Here is a 23,398-nt window from a genome sequence, read left to right as displayed (position 1 = left end):
GACCCGCGTACGGGCGGCGGCCCAGCAAATCGCGCGGATGTGGCGTGCGATTCGCGGTCATGTTGGCCCATTGGCAAATTGTGCGGTGGTAGAAAGGCCGCGGTCTTTCGTGCCCAAAGCCCACTGGTGGTGGTGGTGGGGAGGGCAGAGAAAGCAGCCCACAACGCCAAGCGCGTGTAATATTGCAATATGTCCCTGCACTATACCTCAATCTTAAACGTATCACTAAACAATTAAATCACAAATTAGACGTGAAGGCTTCTTAAACTATCAAATATTGCTTTTTTTCCTTCTATCATTTCTTAGAACGGAACCACCATTGAAATCTCTAGAGACAACAAATCGAGGGAGCGCCCATACTTACTTCATAGGCTAAAGATTTTATTTCCTACCCTCTCCGTTTCACAATATAAGTCATTCTACCATTTCTCACATTTATATTAATGTGCATGAATCTAGACATGAATGTGAGAAATGCTATAATAACTTACATTGTGAAACAGAGGAAGTATTTATCTAACAAAGTATGTATACTCACATAGCCACACGCCCACACCACTCTATATTTTAAACATTTTAAAATGTGAAAAATTGTAGATGGGTGGTCGACCATTTTGCATCCATCCCTTCACAAGGGGCATACAGCACTATGCCTTGGATGTTCATGCTCCCAAGTCCCAAATCGCAAACCTTTTCACCCTAGCTCCATTCACATACTTCTCAACATTGCATCGGAATTCGGAGGAATACACATATACATACATAAACTTTCTTTTAGTTTTAGCCCGCTAATATGGTATACAAAAATAAGCAAAAGGAAAAGGACAGGATGCCGGATGCAATGCACCACTGTACATACCTGCCGTGCATGTTAACCACAGTTAACCACAAAAATACATGCACGCATGAATGTCTCCTACTGCCTCCTGAAGCCAGCACTTTGTTTACTGACACTGAGGCACTATTACGAAATGATAAACGCTACTACTACCTATTGTCAGCAAGAGGCACCTATTGCATTTCATTTCATTCCCATCATCATCTGGAGCTCTTCAACACGGATCTCCTTGTGCTCCTTGCCTCCTTTCTTCCTACCAAATGCGCCGCTAATCAGCTTCTTCTTCCTCTCCTGCAGCTCCAGCATCCTCTCCTCGATGCTATCCTTCACGATCAGCCTCACCACTTTCACCTCCTTGGTCTGCCCGATCCGGTGCACCCTGTCCATGGCCTGCTCCTCCACCCCAGGGTTCCACCAAGGGTCGAAGAGGTACACCGTTGATGCCGCGGTCAGGTTCACGCCGGCTCCCGCAGCCTTCAGGCTGGCCAGCAGCACGGTCGGAGAATCAGGGCCAACGCATCCGAATTGGCGGATAACCTCTGACCTCTTCTTCGCCGTCATAGAGCCGTCGAGTCGTAGTATGTTAAAGCCTGCTGCTTTAAGTGGCCCTTCAAGCAAGATCAGCATCTTCCTGAACTGAGAGAAAATAACAGACTTTGACAAAGGGTCTTCGCTCTGTGAACGCCTCAGTAGTTTCAGCAAGGCTTGCACCTTGGAAGAAAGAGGTCTATCAAGATTGACTGAGGAATCCTCATCGGGATGTTTAATCTCTGGCGCAATAAAGAGGTCTTCTTTGCATAGCAAGCGCCGGCATATTGGACAGCGGGAACTAGAGCTCTTGAGGATTTTCATGATGCAAGTCTGGCAGTATATGTGCGTGCAGCTCGTTATGACGGTTTTGGCTGGTGGAGCGAGACAAATCGGACATTCGAAGTCATCTCCATCGTCAACCAATGAGGCCAGCTTCTTCAACAGCTCTGGGTTTTTAGACACATCTACAGCAAGCAACATGTTTACTATAAGTAACAGTTACTCTGTAAATGATATTTTCAACATGCAAGCTGTTATAGCGCGTGGTTGATAAATGTAAGCAATGCAACCCTATAAGAATTGAAAGAGGATAGAAAACAAACGATCTCATCAATACTTGTTTTTAGGAGTCCAATACCCTAACAAAACAAAGTCTGAAAATGGAAAAAATTTACGTGTGCTTGTCTTCACTTAAAAAACAAATCCAGAAAAGTGATAAATCATATCATACAAATGGTGATTATTAATTCAAGAGACTCACCAAATAACCTGGACTTCCAATAAATCCTAATATATCAATCAAAACAGTATAAAAGAAAAGGTTAAAAAAACAGAATTTACTATTTTCTGGATATAAGATAAAGTAATCCCTGAAAATACCAAAAAAAAAATGTAAGGAGTGAGGACCTTACTGCTAATATTGTTATATAAACAAGGAAAACATTTCAGAAAGCGGAACTTTTATCTGTAGAAGTATAAACAGAAATGGACTAGAGAAAATAATTCAAAGGAATATGGGAATATGATTTCACTGGCTATGCAGCGATTTCTGCGGTTTACTAAGTTATATTGATATAATCAACAGAGCAGTTGACCCATTGGAGAAAATGACGGATAGGTAGCAAGTTTGTAAAGTTAAGCTGGCAAGCAGCAATGTACTGATGCAATTTGTCGATTCAAATAGATAAACCAATTACACTCAACTTGCTAGTTTGACACTCTACAGTAAGATGGAACAGTTCTAAGAAAAATCAAAAGAAATACTACTATCATACAATGCTTAGTGTGCGAAATCTCTTTGGCAACAAGATGGTTCAATCTAAACAGCACAGTTTAATTTTGATGAGTGTATTATGGCCATATTATATCATCACAAAATAAATCCAGAATTACAAACAGGAAAAAATGCCATACCTTCAAGGGAGCTGCCACTGCCAGGAAGCCATGATTTCAGGTCTAATGGGCATAGTGCTATGTCATTGCAGAGCTGGCGGAGCCTCAGAATGAAATAAAGCACAGTTGAGTAATTACGCAAAATCGAATCCCTGTCACCAAACTCCCGCAGTTTGTTTTTCCCTTCCAATTCCATCTGGTCATAGTACTCACGTTCCTCTGCAGAAAGCTCAATATAACAAGCTAAAACAGTTTTGGGCGGAATGCTGACCAAGCTTTTGCTACCACTCTCTGTCTCTTTGGTTCTGCGCAGGGAAATAGCACCTAGGAGGCTCTGTAATAAGCAGATAAGAAGAATTTAATTATCAGAAATTGCAGGTATGCACGTGACTCTTTCAGATCCTTTCCAACACCATTATTAAAGTACTACCTAAGTATAGTTACTAGTTCATGTGAATTGTGAATTACAAAAAAATGACATATGTAATGACAAGGCAAACAATTTTCCAAACTTACCTGCAATCGTGCCAACCCAGTTCTGTTATTCTTTCTCTCTAAGGGGAGCTGGATCAAGCTCTGCCAGTAGCTCTTGATTGAGAATGGTTGGAATCTCAAAAATGCCATGAGCGGGTAAAGATCAAATGAGCTGTTCTGAATGGGCGTCCCTGTGACCACCCACCGCCTCTCCGCGTTCAAAGCAATCACCGCCTTGGTTTGGCGTGCTGCAGAGTTCTTGATCACATGGGCCTCATCCAGAATCACACGGAACCATTCAATTTCCTTTACCGGTGAGCCCTCCTGCTCAAGTTCTTGCCCCAAGGTGCTATAAGTGGTAATCACAATGTCATATTTCAACAGCTCTTTCTTCTCTTTTGTCCGCTCTCCATGGTACAAATACACCTTCAAGCTACCGGTTTTCGTGTGCTCCTCCAGTTGTGTCACCCAAGATGAGAACACCGATGGCGGGCACACCACAAGCGTTGTTCTTGACTCCTCCTCCACCGCCTCCTCAACCTTCCTCCTTTTCGCCCCTCTAGCCTTCTTCCCACCCACATTGCGAGCTTTACTCCTTCCGATCAGCGACAACAGCGTGAGAGTCTTACCTAGCCCCATATCATCAGCGAAAATCCCACCCTTCAACGGCGGCGGTCTCTCATTCGTCTTCTGATTTGTAAGAACATTCTTAAATCCCCCATCATTATCTTCCTCCCAGAATGGTGGAAGGTCGCATGACTCCTCACGGTGCACCAGCCACCCCAGCGCCGCCTTCTGGTGCTCGAACAGTTCGGACACCACCACATCCCGCGGCGCCTCCATGGGCGCAATCCGAGCTCTCCCTCCCTTCCCCACATGAGAGAACAGCCTATCGACATCCCCGCGAGACCTCTTGGTCTGCTGCTCCTGCACGATGGCGGACTCGGAGAGGGCGAACTCGGGGTGGTCGACGTGGATGAGGTCGATCCCGGAGGCGGCGAGGGCGGCGGCGACGAGGGCGGCGTGGGGCGGGCGGGCGAAGAGGTGGACCTGGCAGGGGAGGCTGTAGAGCCTCTTGGAGGCGGGCTTGGGGACGATGCCGTGGGCGGCGGCGACGTGGCCGGCGTCGAGGAGCGGGGCGAGGGCGGCGGCGGCGCGGCGGCCGATGTGGCCGATCTTCTCGCCCCGGGCGTTGTCGACGCGAATGGCGTTGGCGTCGTGGGGGTTGTGGGGCTCCCGGACGAGGCCGACGCTCTCGCGGCGGGTGATGGCTCGGCCGCCCTGGTAGTACTGGAGGCCGACGGCGTTGGCGACGATGAAGCCCAGGAGGTAGGGCTCGTCGTCGTCGTCCTCGCCGCCGCCGCGGCGGGAGGTGGAGGCCATGGGAGGGAGGGAAGGGTTTGGGTTGGGTTGGGTTGGGTTTGGGGTTGGGGGGGGGGGGGGGGGGGGGGGGGTTTGAATCGAATGGGGGCAAGTCAAGCGGAAGGAGATGAGTTCCTCTCGACTTCTCTGGTTGGGTGGGTGAAAGATCGGGGAATTTTTACAGTTTTACTGTCTCGGAGACTCGCGCTCTCGGCATTAGTTAATACTCTTTTCTTTTCTTTCGTATTTTAACGTATGACGCCGTTGATTTTTTAATCAACGTATTGATCATTCGTTTTATTCAAATCTTTTGTGCAAATATAAAAATATTTATATCATGCTTAAAGAATATTTGATGATAAATTAAGTTAAAATATAATAAATGATAATTATATAAATTTTTTGAATAAAACGATTGGTCAAACGTTAGATAAAAAGTCAACGGCGTCATATATTAAAATATGGAGGTAGTACCATTTTTCTCTTCTATCGTTAAGTTATATCTTCCTAATTATTTCTAATATTTGAAAGATAGATCTATAATCTAAATTGTCTCTTCTTTATTCTCTTTTAAAAACATGCAATCTCAATTACTTTTAGGCTCAAAATTATATCAAATTATTTTTAGTTTTGTACAATTATGTAACTTAATTTTTCACAGCGGGGTATTCATTAACCATTTAACCGTTCCTTTGAACAGAAGGGTCCGATTATTAGCCACCAAAAAATATTTATGAGTATATTCTTAGAGACTTAAAAGTTTGCACCAAAAAAGGTACTATTAAAACATTTTAAAATTAACTTTAGAATTAAATTTTAGAATTTGAATATTCGTATTGATAGATTTCATATAGAACAACGATGAGGAGTAGAGCTGATTCTATTTGGAAACCGCGAAGCGAGCTTCTTTTATCGTTGCTTGTACTTAAGGGGAGCCACCTATATACTTCTATTAGGGTTCAAATCCTGTTGCCCACAAAGATTATGCATACATAAGTGAGCTTTCACCAGAATTTTCTATTTAGTGAGACCAGAGATATGACGCAAACTTCCATCTCTTTAAGTGTGTATTAGGGGGGACATTCTCTGGTGTGTTGTTGTATGTGTAGTAATGTTTGCGCGTCTCCATGTAACTGAAAAAAGAAACATCATGTATATTGACCAAGTTTAAAAATAATTTAAGCATTTTTTCTATTTTTTTGATAAAAAAATTATCTAGTTTTTCTTGCTTTTACTCGGTAACCGCAGCTCACCACAGAGAAGGGGTAACCCCATTATCGTCAGGATTAAGATCATCTGCAGTTAAAAACACGGTGCCTTTATCACTGACATGAGACCATTCCCTAACAATCTGTTATCAGGGAGAAGCACAACCGCTGAACAAGGTATGCCATGAAATCAGGCTAAAAAGCCTCTTTATATAGATTTCCGGGCAGCACAGCTAGAAGAAATCTCATATGGATCGTAAACGCTTTGTCAAACTTAGCAAACAAATTCAGAAGTTATGATAGATTTCTACAATACATGCTGCCGTGCAAAGTGCAAGTGTAAAATATAATGCACAGCTATCTCATGTAGCATCCAGCCAAGTCGAACCAGAATCACAGTCACAGAGGAAAGAAAAGAAGGGAAATCCAGACGAGCAAACAAGCATCATGTGAGAACTGAGAAACTATCCACGAAATCGTCAAGTCAGTCATCATCCTTGTAGGGGTATTCCTCTGGGACTTGCTTGGTAAGCTTCACTCGCATCTCGTAGGCATCATCCCCACGAAGCATATCACGGACCCATGTAACCTCTGTCTTCATAGACACCTATATGACAATTGCAATTCAATCAGCGTAGCACTTGTAAAAGATTTCTCTCGACTGATAAACAAGTACAAAAATACCATGTGCTGATAAAGGAAATTTTGGTATGCTATTATGGTGAGAAACACGAGGGCATAACCCCACATAATAGAGCAGGTTGGTTGCTGATGGCACCTTAACAGTCATCTAGTCATTATGAACTAACTTAAATATGTATAACAAGACCATGAGAATTCTGATACGAAAACGACAACATCCTGTCATGCATCTATAGATCGTTCAACATGAAGAGGGAAGGAGAAGGTAGAGGTAGCTGAAAAACTAACCATTTCCAGTGCACCCCTAATAACTCCACTTAGCACATTGCAGTACTGAAGACCTTGGCAAGTATCAGGAAGTTCAACAAAATCTACAAGAGGATTGTCCTCCAATACAAAGCTGCAGCTTGTACCCTCAGCATCCCAATTGGTGACAGTTGCAGTCACACCCAAGAACATTTTGAATCCAAGCTGTTTTAAGGAGAGACAAAAAAACTTTAGACCATACACCCATATCTTAATGCACCACCAAGTCTGGGATATCTGAATAAGGGCAATAAGCTCTGGAAACATGTAATAATGTTACCGACCGATAATGTTCCTATTCAATCTGAACCATATAATAACAAGTTTAACGAAATACCTTTGCAATGACATCGGCAGTCTCCTTGAAGTCAACACACCTTGATACATTTGATTTGGCCAGGAACTCATCAACCAACCGAGTTCCAATGTTGTAGCCCCTGCGAAGTGAAAATAAATATAGCTGTGACTTATTTAGGAAACAGATAAAAGGCAAAGGCAGATGGTAGTAGTAAATTATGAAAAAATGCAGCCAGCAAGCCATAGATATTGATTACTAAATAAGAATCCCAATATTCGCCAGATAACCACTTGATTTATTATCTACTACTTCAAAGTCAAGATTCAGTTAATATCATCCTTACATATGGAGATATTAATTGTCGTGGCACACTACCCCATTAGTGCTTAACTAAGTAAAGAAGTTCCAAAACTGGATATAATAAATTTGTACATATTATTTCCCCACATTGGACCATGACACATGAAAGTGTTGTGAATATAAGGTGCCGTGAGCCCGTGAAATGTCATATCAAAATGATCAATTACCATTTTGTCGCAGTGTAAAATCTGCACTAAATTGGAAAGTCAGATTATCCAGGTATAAGGTTGAACCTCTAAATCCCAAATCGCTGTAATACACCTTCATGAAGAAGTTTACTAAAAGTTCCTTTACAAATACTTCAATCATTCAGACTACCTGAACGTTACTTAGTTTGCTCAATATTCCATAGCAAAGTCTACATAGATCCTCTTACTGAGGCCATTGCAGCTGCTTCACTGTAATTTGAGGGGTGGCAAAAAGTGAATATTTCCGAATTCCTACTCCTATAACACGATCGGTCCAAAGTACCCACGAAACTCCCTAAAATTGAACCAGAAAATTAGACACCGAGGAAGAGAAGAACCACACATACATCTGATCAAGCTGCTTGTTGACCTCCTCGACCTCCTCCAGATCCGTGAGCAGCTGCCTCACGATGGCCCCATACGTGAGCGTGAACAGCTCCGCGTTCTGCGAGCAAAACGAAGCAGATCAGGGCCCAGATCCAGTGGGGGTTTCTGACTCCCTGTGAAGCAAACAGGGGGGGAGGAGGGGCGGGAACTTACGACGCGCTCGACGCTGCCGAAGAGAGCGTCCCCGGACTTGGGCCCCGTGAGCGGCGGCATCTCCCGGATCGCGCGGCGCCTCTCGCCGGCGGCGACTGGAGCTCGTCGGCGGCGGTGGTGGTGATGCGGAGGAGAGAGAGAGAGAGAGAGAGAGAGAGAGAGAGATCGGGGGAGAGGCCACGTCGCGAGAACGGCAAGTCTATAGGTACGATGGCTCACCCGCCTATGGGCCTCGTAGACTGCTAGTTGGGCCGAAACTTAATCGCGGGCTCACATGCGGCCTATATTATCTGGGCCCGAATGTATTGCGGCCTACGTGTGGGGCCGTACTTATTGGGCCAAAAGGGTAATGCTGGCCACGTGAGGCCCATTATTGTTGGGGCCGAAGGCATGGGCGTAGCCGCGTAGATACAGGCAAAATCAATCGTTCGTACTATTCAGAATGTTTTGCAGGTGATGTCTCTTCAACCATGCTCCCATCCCATAAAAAAATGAACAGGATATTATTACAACAAATCTGAATATATGTATATTCAAAGTGTTCCATTTATTTCTATGTTTGTTTTTTATGGGCGGAGGGAGTAAGGCTAATAACACTCGATATGATTATTATATTTTATTTTCAGAAGGATTGCACTTGCACGTCATTTCTTAATTAGAATAAAACAAGCAGTCTACTGCACAAATGATTAATATATACGCCACGTGAACCACACCTTCTGTACGAAATTAATTGACTGCGTGATCGCGTCTCTATCACTCATACTATACTCGCAAGGCAGCAGATGATAATTCCTGTTTCTCTTCAGTTCTTCGATCACCAAATCGCCACATCAATTACAACTTATAGTACAAATTTTATATTTTTAATCCGTCTGAGATTCTTGTTTATGCTGACCCCCCAACTGCCAAATCCTTCTTAGCATTACTTTAAAGGGTGATCACTGTGCATGAGTTGACGAAATACGGTGCAAAACAAATGGAAAATTTTAAACGCAGTAGAAAGTCAACCGCAATCTTAAAAAATATCATAACCAATGAATCCAGCTCGATCGAAAAGCTAATTTCGAAATTTTGTAATATTTTTTTTAAAAAAAAATTGTCTTCTTCCCGATGAAAGCCACATTCTAACCGATACATTTTGGTAATTAATTTGGCGTAAGCATTTTTTTGCAGTGAGCCGAGTCATAATAATCTCTATATATATAGGCTCAAATCGAGAAAGGAGAGGCGCCACTGGAGAAGCCATTTTGCATATCCAAGCTCCAACCATGGCGACGAGGCCGGCGCGGTTGTCTGCTCCCGCAGTGGCGGCTATACTTGTCGCCGCCTTAGCCTTGTGCGCAGCCACGGCGTCGGCGGCGAACGTCACGACGACGACGGCGACGGCGCCGAGCGGCGGGTGCTACAGCCACCTGTTCACCTTCGGCAACTCGCTTATCGACACCGGCAACTTCATCCACTACTCCACCTCGCCGGGCCCCGTCGCCCGCTCCCCCTACGGCGAGACCTTCTTCCGCCGCCCCACCGGCCGCTGGTCCGACGGCCGCCTCATCGTCGACTTCATCGGTAACGCACCACCCATGAGCTTAGCTTAGCTATCTCTACCTAGCGCCGCCGCCGCCGCCGGAGACGATGACGATGATGACGATGTGATGGATGGATGCAGTGGAGAGGCTGGGGTTCCCGTACTGGACGCCGTACTTGGCCGGGAAGAGCAGGGAGGACTTCCGGTACGGCGCCAACTTCGCGGTGGCGAGCGGGACGGCGCTGAACCAGCTGCTGTTCAAGAAGAAGCACCTCAGCGTCGCCGGCATCACGCCCTACTCCCTCGCCGTCCAGGTCGGCTGGTTCAAGAAGGTTCTTGCCATGCTCGCCTCCACAGAACAAGGTTAATCATCGCCAATTTTATACTAATTAAGTAATCCCTCTATTTCAGTTCGTAAGATGCTTTAACTTTCAAATTGCTTCAAATTTAATTAAATTTATATATAAATATAGTAATATTTATGTTACCAAATTAATTTTATTAAATTAATAATTAAATATATTTTTATAATAAATTTATCTTAGGTAAAAAAGTATGACTATGTTTTCTATAAATTTGGTTAAATTTGAAACAGTTTGACTTAGTCTTATAATCTGAAACTAGATAAGATTATTAATCTCAGCGATATGATTAGTAATTAACTGGAATTGATGTTGATGTTGCTGTTTAATTCGTACGCATGCTGCGTGTACGATTCAATTTGTTCACTGTTAGTGTAACACGACGATGAGCGAATTATATCGATGATTTTGTTGGAATGTTGGGCCGATGAATCATTGAATCAGCAGCATTTCGTTGAGACTGTAGGTCAGTGTACCTTGTTTGTACGCGAGGAACTGCATTACTGTCGGCACTGTTAATCACGAACGTACGGAGAATAGCCCATAAACTGTAGTCAGATCTCGTTATTTCTGATAACATTTTTTAAAATTACTAAACGATATACTTTGTGCGAAAACTTTTTATATAGAAGTTGTTTTAAAATATTATATAATTTATTTTTTCAGCTTTGTAATAATTAAAATATAATTAATTATGTACTAATGTTTTTTCTTGTTTTTCATGACATAACTTCATCTTTATCTTAATAAAAAGCGAACACCAACTTTGGAACGCGTTGTAATTTCTGAAACTCCAGGCCAAAAAATCGAATTTGTTTTAGCCTACCAACAAAGTTGTTCAAATTCATTTTTTTCATTCAAAATTTTCGAATTTTTTAATTTTTTAAAAAAATCATGAAATTTTGAGCAATGACGGTGGTGATGAACCAAAATGGTTAAAATGGTTTGCAGAGCGGAAGGAGGCGATGGCGAGGTCGGTGTTCATGGTGGGCGAGTTCGGCGGCAACGACTACCTCCACCCGCTGTTCCAGAACAAGACGCTGGAGTGGGTGCGCCCGCTGGTGCCGCGCGTCGTCCGCTACATCGCCGGCGCCGTCGAGGAGCTCGTCGGGCTCGGCGCCACCACCGTCTACGTCCCGGGCCTCTTCCCGCTCGGCTGCGTCCCGCGCCTCCTCTTCCTCTTCCGGGACGGCGGCGCCGGCGACCGCGACCCCACCACGGGCTGCCTCCGGGGGCTCAACGACGGCCTCGCCGCCCTCCACAACGCGCTCCTCCGCCGCCGCCTCGCCGAGCTCCGCGCCGCGCACCCGGGCGTCACCATCGCCTACGCCGATTACTACGGCGAGGTGATGGAGCTCGTGTCGAACCCCGCGGCGAGCGGGTTCGACGACGCCCTGACCGCGTGCTGCGCCGGCGGCGGGCCGTACAACGGCAACTTCACCGTGCACTGCTCCGACCCCGGCGCGACGCAGTGCGCGGACCCGTCGCGGCGCATCTCGTGGGACGGCCTGCACATGACGGAGGCGGTGTACCGGATCATGGCGCGCGGCGTGCTCGACGGCCCGTTCGCCGACCCGCCCATCATGTCCAGATGCCACGGCTACTAGCCTACTAGCGCTTAAGCCAGTTTGGGATTTGCTCATTTGTTAATTTGCACGGACAATTTTTTTTTTCGAAAATTCGATTTGTCGCCTGTTTGTTCGACTATCTAAGGCTGTGTTTGCTGGGGGAGGTTGGGAACAAATCTTCTTCGCACGAAAAACGGAGCGGTCCATTAACACGTGATTAATTAGAAATTAGCTAAATTTTTTTTTAAAAATGAATCAATACGATTTTTTTAAGCAATTTTTGTATAGAAACTTTTGTAAAAATCACACCGTTTAGCAGTTTAAAAAGCGTGCACGCGGAAAACGATGAAGAGGCGTTGGGAACCCTTGGGTCCGAACACACCGTCTTCAAACCAACTGGGAAATGCAGCGCCCTCAGCGTTTTGCGCTGCCGTGGCCATCACGGGGTCGCGACGCGTGGACGCGCGCTGGAGAGCGGATGGATCTCACGGCCTTTCATGCGTCCGCGTCACCTCTGCAAATTTTGCAGAAAAGCCCTCTATTTTATAGATATTTTGTTATATGTCCTCTCTGTTCTTTTCTCGGTTTAAAATATTGCGTTTAGGCCCTTCGCATCCTACGAAATTCAATACAAAGGAGACAAAAAGAGGAAAAAAGGACTGAGCCCTGAATCCTGGAAACTGAAGGGCATTTTCGCAAAATTTCCTTTTCTTTCTCTCTCTCTCTCTCTCCCCTTCGCGAGAATCCCAGGCGCGTAAAAAAAAAGAAAACTCCCAGCCGCCATGCCCCTCTCATCTCTCTCGCTCTCTCCTGCGCGGCGCCTGGATTTGGCTTGGCCGTGGCCGCCGCTGGGTGTCCTCCCAGTGCCGTGGCCGCCGCCGGGTGTACTCCCTACGCTGCTGCCATTCTCCGCTCGAAGGGGATCGATGTTGTGGATGGGTGGTGTCCTCGCAGCGCCCTCACTGCCGGTGCTCTCCTTGCTACGCCGCCGCCGATGCAGACTCGAAGGGGAGGCTGTGGGTGTTGGATGCGGCAGCCGCGATTTCTTTGCCGGCGGATCCGGTGGCTCATCAATGGCGTCCACGCCAGCGGTTTTTCCTCAGTGGTGAGCTCCAGAGGGAAAGGGCAAGCTCACCCACCCTTTCTTTCTTCACAATTTCCCTCTCTGTCTGATCCAGATCCAAAGCTGATGGGAAAGTTCGATTTAGGACATTCAGGGTTGTCGGGTGTGTTGAGCTCGGTGGTGGCGGCAGTAGCAGCTTGGCGGCGATGGGAGAATTTACATGCAGGAGCCCAAGGCATTGATGTTTTCTGCTCTTCCCCACCACGGTTTGCCGCCGCCATGGATGCTGTTGACTCCTCACACGTCAGCCACGACTGGGATCCTGGTGAGTTTGGTGGGCTTTTGTGGCTGCTTGCCACCCTGTCCGTTTGATTTAGGGGCTGTTTGGATGCCCACCTCAATTTACCACAGTTTTTTACCAAAGGTGTGGCAAGATGCAAATTGTGTGGCTCAAAATTTGATGGCCACACTTGTGGCAAACTTTGGCTAAGAAAAGGGTCTATAACTAGTGGGACCAAAAGAGTAAAAAGTGTGGCATGCCAAAGTTATAGAAACAAACCAAACACTAGCCACATTTGGTCAAACTAACATACCTCAAGTATGGCAAAATGTGGCACCAATCAAACAGGCCCTAGATCGTGCGGCCTTTATCCGTGATAATTTGTGCGGTGTCGTTCAATTGCGTTTGTGAATTTTCGGTGTGTTTGACGGTGGGCGATGCATTGTCAATGCAGTTGGTCTATGGCTTTGGTGTCGCTGGCGTGTAGGCCATATGGTTAGCGTTGCTTTTGGACCTACCATGGAATGTGCCTATGTAGTGAGGCACAACTGTGCATGCTTGATCTTGCGCGCAAACGAGCGTGAGTGCGGTTGTCAGCTTGGGATGGTGCAGGCCGCGTGCTGTCATTGGCTCAATTTTTCTCGGTTGCATATTGGTGAACCTGGTCTATATACTCCTGCTGGCTTTATTGTGGGGCCTTATCGGATGTAGTATTAGGAAGTTTTCTCATGGTGTATACTCCAGGGTGTTTCCTTCATCACATGAGATGCGTTAGGCCATCCCACTTTCAGGTGGGGTTGAATGCCATGGGGTCCATGTATGCTCCTCCCCTATTGGTGGGTATGGTTGGTCCTATTAGAAGTGCTACAGTTTTGTCTCTGCCTTCATCTCTACTGGAGTAGTATATTTCTTTCCAAATGCTGGGAGCCGTCTTCTTTTCTCCTCTTCCCTTCCAAACTTTCACCATCGTTTTCATTGCTTTATCGTTTTCAACTTTTCATCGCTCTTTTGCTGCTTGCGTCCTCACGTGCACTTCACATCTATTTGTTGTTGCTTTTGATCATTGAATATGGCACAGTAAGATGTAGACGTGATTGTGATTTGGTTGTGGGTTCTATTCGATGTTGCTTTTCCTGTTTTTATGCCTTCTGATCGTTCTTTCATTTGTGGCTTGGTTTGTAGAGGGCCGGATTTGCACGGGCTGAATCGATGCTTCAAGGGTTCTTGATTGATTTTGCCAGCGAATGTTGGGGCTGCTGGTTCAATCAGGCAGGTTAGGTTATTTCTACTATATTTGCTTTAAACGATATAGAAATATCTCATGTATTTGTTGTGCTTCTGTTTCAGGTTTATGTTTGCTAATGATCTCTTTCTATTGTGCAGCTCTGGTCAACTTTATTGGTGACTATCCTTTCCTAGACTTTCTTCTATTTCTTGGTCGAGGTCTTTGTCTTTTGTGGGTATCTGTCTTGCGTGGCATTTTCTTGGTTACGTTGCTTCTGCCACGTTGTCAACTCACTGGGTGCTGTTTCGTATAAGGTATTCCCATCTGTCTTGTACTATGTTTCAATATTTCCTTTTCGGTTTATTGATTACTATTTTGCACTATTTTCTGCTTCTTTTCGATATTGTGCATTTATGGTGCTTTGTTTGTTACTATATTGATAGCTTACCTGTGACACTTAGCGCTTGGTACATGCGTGTTCTCGGTTTCGTAAGCCATTGCAGTCATAATGGTCACTGCAGTACCTTTTGTAGCCGTTGCACAATGCATACACTTCTTGCATACTCTGTTTCCTAATATTTTGTCCCTTGCTGCCCATAAGAATGTTGCTTTCCTCTGCCTCATGTTTTCTATCAAAGTCAGCTAGGTTTTTGCTTTGTTCTTCCGGATGTCATCTTTTCTTGCTTTGGAGCTATTATTGTAAAACTTCCTCTTTCCATCTAAATATGTTTGCTATTGATGCCTCGTTTTGTCCTGCTTCTAGCTCTGCATGCTTCTAGATTCTAACTCTACCTCCCTTTATCCAGAGTAAAATTAAAACTATCATTCGATAGTTTGTAAAATATGCATTTGGCGTTTTAATCCTACATGGCTGCACAACTTTTGTACATTACCTCTAATTTTTTTTTGGGAAAAGTTAGTAATTATCTTTAAGACAAGCTGGCCATATGAAGTTTTAAAGATATAACCTCTATTATTAAATATTGGTTATCTCTGGTAAAAAAAATACAAGTAATCAATCCGCGCACTGCGACCTCAAAGGAAAAGTTTTGCTTCTTGCCTGTTCTCGCTTTTCAGAAATTAAATTGAGATCTAAATAAACACCCAGTGATTTGAAACATGGAAAACATACTCATGTATGATGGAGTTTATATGATGGCTAGGAGAGTGGGAGAGTGCCAGGGTTCCTTGCAAGACATATTTTCCCTTTTGAAACAAAATATATCTATTTTATATAGTGCAAGATATTTATTCAGCGAGTTGACAGAAATTCAGTTTGCTGTGAAGGCTTCCAAATGGACTAATTTTGCACTTTAATTAGGCATTTGTTTTTATATATAAACTCCTTTTAACATTCTTTTTCTGCTGCTGCTTCGGAGTGACATATCTCATTCTGAGCTTTCAGCAGGGCAGTTTTGCTGTTATGTAAGTGATATGTTAGTGCTGCAGTTGTTAAACTGTTGAAGCGGCTTGATAGTTCTGCAACATGGGTAGTGTGCCTTTAAACTATTAAGTCTTTTTTTGCCTTTCTTGCAAGTTTAGTTCTTTTTTTATGATATTCTGCAAGATGTTAAGTCAAATCCATGATTATTATTGCACGCAATTATTTTAAGCCACCTCTTATATCTATATTCAGGGGTATCTGCGACTACATTTTTTTTTGCTTTAGTGCGATATTGATTACTTCACATTAAACATGCCTACTGCATGATATGATTTTTGTATTGTGCTATTAGTATTCAATGATTCTAGAATATTGGAGCTTGGCTGCTGATATTTTATTTATACTAGCTGTATGATGTGAGGTTTTTCCAGAACATGCTCCCACAATTTCATCATATATGCCTATTTATTCATGATGCTCATGCTTTGTATATACATAGGGTTCTGTTTAGCTTTGTTACATCTTATAGTGTATAAACAGTACGATTGGTTGTACAATGATTTAATCGTCAGACCAAAGGGAGGTTCAGTGCACTGTAAAGGAACATTTTCTGATGCATTAGGCTTAATGTATGTCCCTGCTTAGAGTATTTTGTATGTTACAGGTCTTCCTCAAAAGTGAAGACCCAGCAAATTGTTGGGAGTTGGTACCTTAGTTTTCAAAGACTTTGCTTTGCATTGTGTAGTGTAATATTTTTTTACAAATATATTTGAGAGTTAAACTACTAATATATTACAGTTCTTCTCTGTTCGATAATAGCAGTAGTATTTTAACATGAGGCAATCTGATGAAAAGAGGTTACTGGGTCCCAAAATTTTGGTTTTTAGTGTTTCTCAAACGTCTCATAGCAAAAGTAGCCAAACATGCATGCATACTGTGGCTTGTGCATTTGATTCTACACAGACTCTTAACCTTGATATGCCTGAAGTGCTTGAGTTAAAAGAAAGGTGACACCACAAGCTTATATTATTGTTTTAATGCTTACACAATCATCCATTTACATATACATTTTCCCTGCGATACATTATTATTTAAGATATCTTCTTTCTGTAGCTTTAGCGCAAACTTTCAACCTATCAACTGGGTTGAACTGCTACCACAGGGTTTAACCAGGATATTCCAGAAGAAAAAACCATAGCACAAATCCTTGCTCTCAACCCACACAAACATGTGGTCAGTGCCACCTCAGGCTTTGTTACTGCAATCTTGTCCTTTCTTATTTGACAAAAATGATAAAATCATATTTCTTTGCAGCGAGCACGTTTTATAGTCAGAGTGACTATTAAAGGCATATCAAGCAACAGCTCCTGGTGGTATAATTCATGTGACATATGCTACAAGACCTCAAAACCATATGGTTCCACCTATAAATGCACCAGCTGCTCCAATGTAGGCATACCAGTGCCAAGGTAAGAATATGCTAGCACAATTTCCTCCATGCTTATTTCACAGTTATCAAAACTGCTATAACTATTTCTATTCTGCATGTAGATACAAGGTTGTGTTGATCGCTGCTGATGATACTGCTCAAGCTACATTTATCCTCTTTGGGAGAATAGCACAACGCCTCGTACGCAAACCGGTTGAGACTCTCATTGACCAAAATCCACCTGACAGTGAATATATTCCAGATGAGATTGTAGCTCTTTTCAACCAAACCTTTATCTGGAACATCAGCTTCACACAAGATACTATTATGAAAAATCAAGAAACCTTACAGGTTAACAGCATTATCTCATCCAATGCTGAAGTGCAGGGCCTACTGCCTATCTCACCAAGCAGTTCACAACAGACATTAACTATTATGCCAGCAGACTCAAGCAGCTCTCTCCAACTAGCACCAGCAACAAGTGAAGGCAGTACATGATCAAAGATAGAAGCACAAACGACAGAAAGTATGTTACCAATGGATAGTCCATCGACACCAACAAGGTATACTATCAGTTCTGCTTCAGATCAGACACCAACTAGCAAAGCTAATGCACCAGCACCAAGCAAGAAAAGCTATGTCCTATCAGTCTCTCCCAAGCCAGCTCAAGATAAACAGATCTCATTCTCACATGATCCTAAGGTTTCTATTCTAACATCGCTACTTACACAATAACTATTTTTATCACTGCATCACAAGTAATATAACTTTGCATTTTCTTTCAATGGTCAGGCAACAACTGAGACAAAAATTAAGGGAGAACCTCCGCAGATTGCATCGTCTGTTGAGCTATCTTCTGCTACTCAGGACAAGGTAATTAATACTTATCCCTGCTTTCAGCAAAAACTATAAACACTGACAACATAAACTATCCTACAAGGCAAAGGCACTAGCAATAGCAGCAGAAGATACTCCATCAGCATCCCCATCACCGCCTACCAAAAACATTCCCCCAAAAAGGTATATTTTTCCATCATTCCTCAGTTACAACAACTTTCTATTCTAGCAAAAATATAATCTAACTGTATCCTGAACAAAAACAGGCCTGCAGCCTCAGCCTCAGCCTCATCTGCTAAGAAACTATTTAAAGATGACAGTCAGCAGAAACATAAGAAAAGGTCAGTACATAAACAATCATCTCAATTCTATATATCATAGGACACATAGCTCAATACATATTTGCTAATCCATACTTTTCTTTGCTCTTTATCTAGCGGATGAAGAAGGAAACAACATGCAGCACATTACTGTCCCTTTTGGTTATATGTCCAGGATGTCACCAGTATGCACACCCACCCTTAGAAGCAACGCCATTTGTTTAGAACCTCTGTATTATGGCCACTAATGTAAATAGCTGCTGTCATATATATGGCGTTTGCTTCGTAGAATCCTTTTGCTTTACATGAAACTGCAATCCAGACTATGACCAAGCACTTATGGTTGGAATCCTATAACTCTTAATTATTATTACTCTGGATGTCTACTGCTTTGCTATGCTCCTTATTTTCAGGGTAAAGATATGGCATAAAAATATGCATGAGATAGCTCTCAGCCAACTGTTGTTGCTAATCTGGGATGACCTACATTACTGTTGTTATGGAAAAATAGAAATGTATTAAGCTGGGATACATGTTTGTTTCTAATCTGGGAGACATGTTTTTTCCCAGTTAGATTCATGTCTAGCAACATAAGCTTTATAGATCTTTGATCTTAGTCAGTCCTGTTGAATGGTGCTATTTTGCCTTAATTTTCCTTTCTTATCTTCTAGAATAACATAGCTTCACTTTCCTGATTATTTTCTACAACAATATAGCATCTGTTATAAATCATCCTTTGGTGCTGCATTTTAATCACAGTAAAAATCTGGCAGCTCCAACCTGTCCCAAAAAAAGTCACAGTTGCTTCATTTAATTGCTTCCTTTCTTGGAATTCATTTATAGTTGTTTGCAAAATGGTTTATAGTACCTCAGCTCTGTAAGATAGGTGCTATATAAACAAAGCATTCAAGCTTTGGAATGAAATGCTGTACAAGGAATTTAAAGGTGATGCTGTACCATGCAGCATTATCATATGATGGTACAATGTTCATGGCTAATCTGATAAGCCTTTGGGAATATACATTAAAATGCAAATGTGCAGTGCAACCAAACTGAGATAGATATAGAGCTCTTTTGTTAGCAATCTCTGATGGTTAGCAAGCGACATGCATTGGTGCTGACCATCAGAAAACCTGAAATGCAAGCGATAGGGCAATGCATTTCAGGTTCTCTGATCCCAGATCTATCTCCTACAAACTGGGATACATATACATCTTTTTCTTGGATACTTGCTGGTGGAATTGGAACTATCTATTGATTCATTCTTCGTTAGGTTTGGGACACAGGGGTGTGCTGATTAGTGAAAGTAGCTGTGATAGGTCTGGGTGGTTGAGAATTTTGTCGGTGCATTCCATCAACAACCATCTGATTCCCGAGATTTAAAATTTGAACCATATCTCCCTGAAAATCACCTGGCTTCACATCTTGCTCTTTCATCTTCCTAAATACCACACATGGCTTTTCCTTATCATGTTGTTTCAGAGCACCATATACAATTATGGTCAAACTATTATTTATTTTTCATAGCACATGATCTTTGATACTAGCTTAATATTAGTTTTTCATACAGCACACAACATCATGTCAAATTCCTATAACTTTAAAGATGTTTGGTCATATATATTATAAATTGTTAATTAATTTTCCATCAAGATTACTCTTCTACCATAATGCTTCTTCCTTAACTTTGTATAACTAAATAACAACAAATTCCCCTCTTGCACCACTGGTGCCGCGCGCTTTGCGCGCGTTCGACTCTAGTGTTTTGTATGCGTGCTGATATTGTTGTTGTAATTTGGAAAAAAAAAAGTGGATTGGCCCGTTCGTTTCATCCTATTGGAGAAGATGTTTCAGTTCGTGTGAAACGAGAGAACTCACTAGCATATGATTAATTAAGTATTAACTATTATAAACTTAAAAGTTCGATTTATTTAATTTTTTAAACAATTTATATATAATTTTTTTTAAAAAAAGCACCCCATCTAATAGTTTAAAAAACATGCTAACGAAAAACGAAAAAAATTAAAGTTTGAAGTTGAAAAAAAAGCCCCTGAATACACTCTTCTCTACTCTGAAAATGCATTTGTCTGAACTCTGAAAATACTTTGCTTAGTTAAGACTGTAAACTATGCTGTGTGTTTGATCAGGCCGGCAATCCGTTTCTACCCAAACCATCTTTCGTCAATTCCAACTTGTCTTGATAGGATTGCTGAGATCGATTTAGATGTCCTCTCCGACTCCGACTCCTCTGCTCTGCTCTACTTAAGCTAGCCCGGGCGGGCGGACGACGATCGCCGGCGGGAGGAGAGGCCTCCTGAGCCATGGCTACCGTCTTCCCCTACAGGTGGAGTAGAACCGAGCACCTCACTCTGCGCCCGCCCTGCCATGGCGGCGACCCTCTGGATGCACACCAGCCTCTACCATGGATCCTCCTCGACGTCCGCGCCTACATCGCCGACCGCCGGAACTCCACCACCGCCGCCGCCGATCTCGGCAACGGCCACCGAATCCAGATCACCATCTTTACCGCCCCACCGCCGCTGGTATCCTACATCTGTGCCTGGTCCATTTGACGAACAAGGTAATTACTCTGGATGATGGGCAGGGAGAGGTGGCCTTCATTGATCTCAAGCGGGGAATTAATCCACATCTGCAACGTGCTCGCCCATGGCTGTCCTGGAAGTCACCTGCCACTGCCGCCAGAGCTCATCAACTCTCCAATGAGCTTCAATACCTCATCGCTTTGCCGGGACATTGCCATCGTTAATGGCCTTCTCACCATTGTCAGCCTGCGTACTTGCTTTGATTCGGACACTGGTTGCTGGTCCTGGGATCTGTCCACATGGAGCAAACCGGTGGCTCATCTGGGCGACAACAAGGGCTGGCAAAAGGGCTTCATGGTAGATTCTAGTGACATCACGGTCGACGCCACTTGCTGCAATGTCCAGCTCCTGCCTAAGCTGGAGGGTCGACCGGCCATGGCAAAGCTGCAGGTAGCTCATCCTACGCTCAGCTTGACAGATGCTAATGTTGCCTACGTCATGGGCAAGGTTGACGCCTCTGATGAGAAGGCGGTGGTGTTGGCGGTTGACATGGCCAACAAAAGGCTTCAAACGGTGTCTGTGTATGACGCCGAGAGGATCGTCGACGACTTTGATTACTCCTACACGCAGTCTACCATCTCCCAATATTTCACTACAGCTGCAGGTGATTAATTAATTCTTGGCCTGTTCTTTCTGCTTATTGCTTTTCTTTTCGGTAACTTTGTGTTGCATATGACAGTAAACCTGATTCAAAGTTGTGATTGCTCATATATTTTAAACCTGTGTGGCTGCTGCTATAGTGCTAGTTGGACTTGTTAGTTTAGGCTGTAATTATTTTGAACCTCGCTAGACTCTTTACCCCTCTAATTATGGAAGCCGCCTTTGGTGAGATTCTAGACAAGTTATAGAGTACAGTTCCAGATAAGATGTACTCCAGAGTACATGAAATGCAAGCTATGTGGAACACAAACCCAGCCAAATGCAACTGCATTTTGGATTCTAGATTGCCTTCATATCAAAATTTTCTTGTCAGTGCACGCTATATCAAGAACATGCACATAATTAAACAAAGTGAGCCTTTATTAAAAGAAATTGTCAGAAATGAAAACAGAAACAAGATTTCTGCCCCCATCAAAGTGGCGAGAGAGAAGACCACTTTGTTTATGCTCTTGTAGGTTTTCTTTTTGTCACTCTCATACAAATGTACCTACATTTGTGTGTAGGCTATATGCACTAACTCATGGGCCCTTTGTTTTGCTGTTTTACTGGGTGCAGGTGTAAAGGGAAACCTGAAGAGACCTTTGAAATTTCATGCGCAATATCCTCACAAGCGGCTGGGGTGAAACAATCAGCAGGAGCGATAATCCTATGGACTTGCATGAGCCATTGCAACTGGATATTGGATTTGGTTTGGGAACTAAAGACGAAACTGAAGACAGCGATAATCCTATGGACTTGGAATAGCCATGCATGCCCCTTTGGAGTGAAACTAAATGGGCATAAAATAATTAGAGCTGTTGAGAATCATGCCCGAGCATAAATTATTACTCCCTCCATTCCAAATTGATTTACATATAGTTTTTAAGTTTATTCCTAAATGATCTACATATTTGTGTTCATTTAGTAGAGTCTATTCGTTATTTGTGTATTGGAGTAAATGGACATTGATGTATGCATCCATGCACACAAGTATTTATAACCCACATGCAATATCTTGATTTGCTATTGGCTAGAAAATATTGGGGATGGTGCATACATTGAGTTTGTTGCTAGAGTAAATATAACATGAGAGAATTATTAATTTTTCTTGGTCTTAGTGTACCTATGAAATATGTAGATCAATTTAGAATGGAGGGAGTATAAATTAATTTGAGCTGTTGAAAATCATGCCCGGGCATAAATTAATTAGAGCTAGCTGTTGAAAAGCATGCCCCGTTATGTATTTTGGTTATTGTGCATGACTGCATTTTAGATTTGCCTTGAATGGATATGTTTATGCTCTCTTGGACTCTATTTGATCGTTCAGAGAGTTGTCTTTGGAGCCTGGTGTTGATCTTGATTTCATCTATAATTCTGTTTCAAAAATATTTTTTTCCTCTTTGTTCGAGTGTTAGATTGTAATAATTGGCTGTAGCTCTGTTGAGTAAAGACCAGGATGTTATCTATTCCATTATTAAAAAAATAATCCAGAAATAGCAGGGGAAGCCCACTGCTCCATTTTCATGAAACCAGAAAATAGAGTTTGTTGCGGAGAGTGGTCGTTCGCCACGACTTGACCTCCTCCGCCAACGAAATGTATTCGCCAATTACGCATACTAGTTCATATGCTACAGATCGATCTGAGACGTCCACCGCCTGATCTGATCAAGAAAGAATGTGAAGTATTCGCCAATTATGCATAGTTCATACGGTACAGATCGATCCGAGCCATCCACTGCCTGATCTGATCGGGAAAGAAGATTGCTCGAGTGGCCTTACCAGAAAATCAGGCTATCGTCAGACACAAGCCACTACCAGCGACAATACAACCCATAGCAATTCAAAATAAGCAGAGCAGGAGATCTATTTATATTGTTAAAAAAAAATGAATAGGCGGGCAATTGCAATATAACCAACCGCATACGAATTGTCTGTATCCCACAACAAATGGTAGTGCGCAATAGCACCAATGAGCGTGCCTGGTGATTTTTCTCAAATGTGACTAGAATTGGACCACAGAA

At 43.1% G+C, this 23,398-nt stretch overlaps 3 protein-coding genes, 1 long non-coding RNA gene and 1 pseudogene across 7 annotated transcripts; 3 read left to right on the top strand and 2 right to left on the bottom strand.

The window, feature by feature from the left end:
- Positions 1–807: 807 nt before the first annotated feature.
- Positions 808–4,655, bottom strand: LOC127779163 (putative SWI/SNF-related matrix-associated actin-dependent regulator of chromatin subfamily A member 3-like 1). Its single transcript, XM_052305879.1, has 3 exons — positions 3,278–4,655; positions 2,783–3,095; positions 808–1,833 (listed from the first exon to the last, which is right to left on the bottom strand). The coding sequence occupies exons 1-3, from the start codon at positions 4,616–4,618 to the stop codon at positions 1,022–1,024; spliced, it is 2,466 nt and encodes an 821-aa protein (XP_052161839.1). The 5' UTR covers positions 4,619–4,655; the 3' UTR covers positions 808–1,021.
- LOC127779164 (GDSL esterase/lipase At5g45910-like) lies at positions 3,837–11,736 on the top strand. Its single transcript, XM_052305881.1, has 4 exons — positions 3,837–3,932; positions 9,349–9,708; positions 9,809–10,030; positions 10,981–11,736. Exons 2-4 carry the CDS (start codon positions 9,411–9,413, stop codon positions 11,634–11,636), a joined length of 1,176 nt encoding a protein of 391 aa, XP_052161841.1. The 5' UTR covers positions 3,837–3,932; positions 9,349–9,410; the 3' UTR covers positions 11,637–11,736.
- On the bottom strand, positions 5,986–8,318 carry LOC127779165 (uncharacterized). Its single transcript, XM_052305882.1, has 5 exons — positions 8,140–8,318; positions 7,947–8,044; positions 7,091–7,190; positions 6,736–6,918; positions 5,986–6,412 (listed from the first exon to the last, which is right to left on the bottom strand). Exons 1-5 carry the CDS (start codon positions 8,197–8,199, stop codon positions 6,290–6,292), a joined length of 564 nt encoding a protein of 187 aa, XP_052161842.1. The 5' UTR covers positions 8,200–8,318; the 3' UTR covers positions 5,986–6,289.
- Positions 11,737–12,339: 603 nt separating the features above from the next.
- LOC127780134 (uncharacterized) lies at positions 12,340–19,856 on the top strand. Of its 4 annotated transcripts, none has more exons than XR_008018778.1 (11): positions 12,340–12,702; positions 12,806–12,985; positions 14,123–14,213; positions 14,324–16,782; positions 16,864–17,018; positions 17,101–17,329; positions 17,424–17,680; positions 17,771–17,851; positions 17,919–17,998; positions 18,082–18,156; positions 18,253–19,856. It is a non-coding gene; the product is annotated as an uncharacterized LOC127780134 (long non-coding RNA). The 4 variants fall into 4 exon arrangements; XR_008018776.1 differs by having other exon boundaries at positions 12,346–12,702; positions 14,324–14,479; positions 16,663–16,782; positions 17,101–17,680; positions 18,253–19,849; XR_008018775.1 differs by having other exon boundaries at positions 12,341–12,702; positions 17,101–17,680; positions 18,253–19,854.
- A 701-nt stretch (positions 19,857–20,557) lies between these two features.
- Positions 20,558–22,142, top strand: LOC127780321 (uncharacterized; annotated as a pseudogene).
- Positions 22,143–23,398: the final 1,256 nt, after the last annotated feature.

The sequence above is a fragment of the Oryza glaberrima genome, chromosome 7, assembly GCF_000147395.1.
Source record: "Oryza glaberrima chromosome 7, OglaRS2, whole genome shotgun sequence".
NCBI classification, from domain to species: Eukaryota; Viridiplantae; Streptophyta; class Magnoliopsida; order Poales; family Poaceae; genus Oryza; species Oryza glaberrima.
Note: the sequence above shows the minus strand (reverse complement) of the source record. Positions and strands in the feature narration are given on the sequence as shown.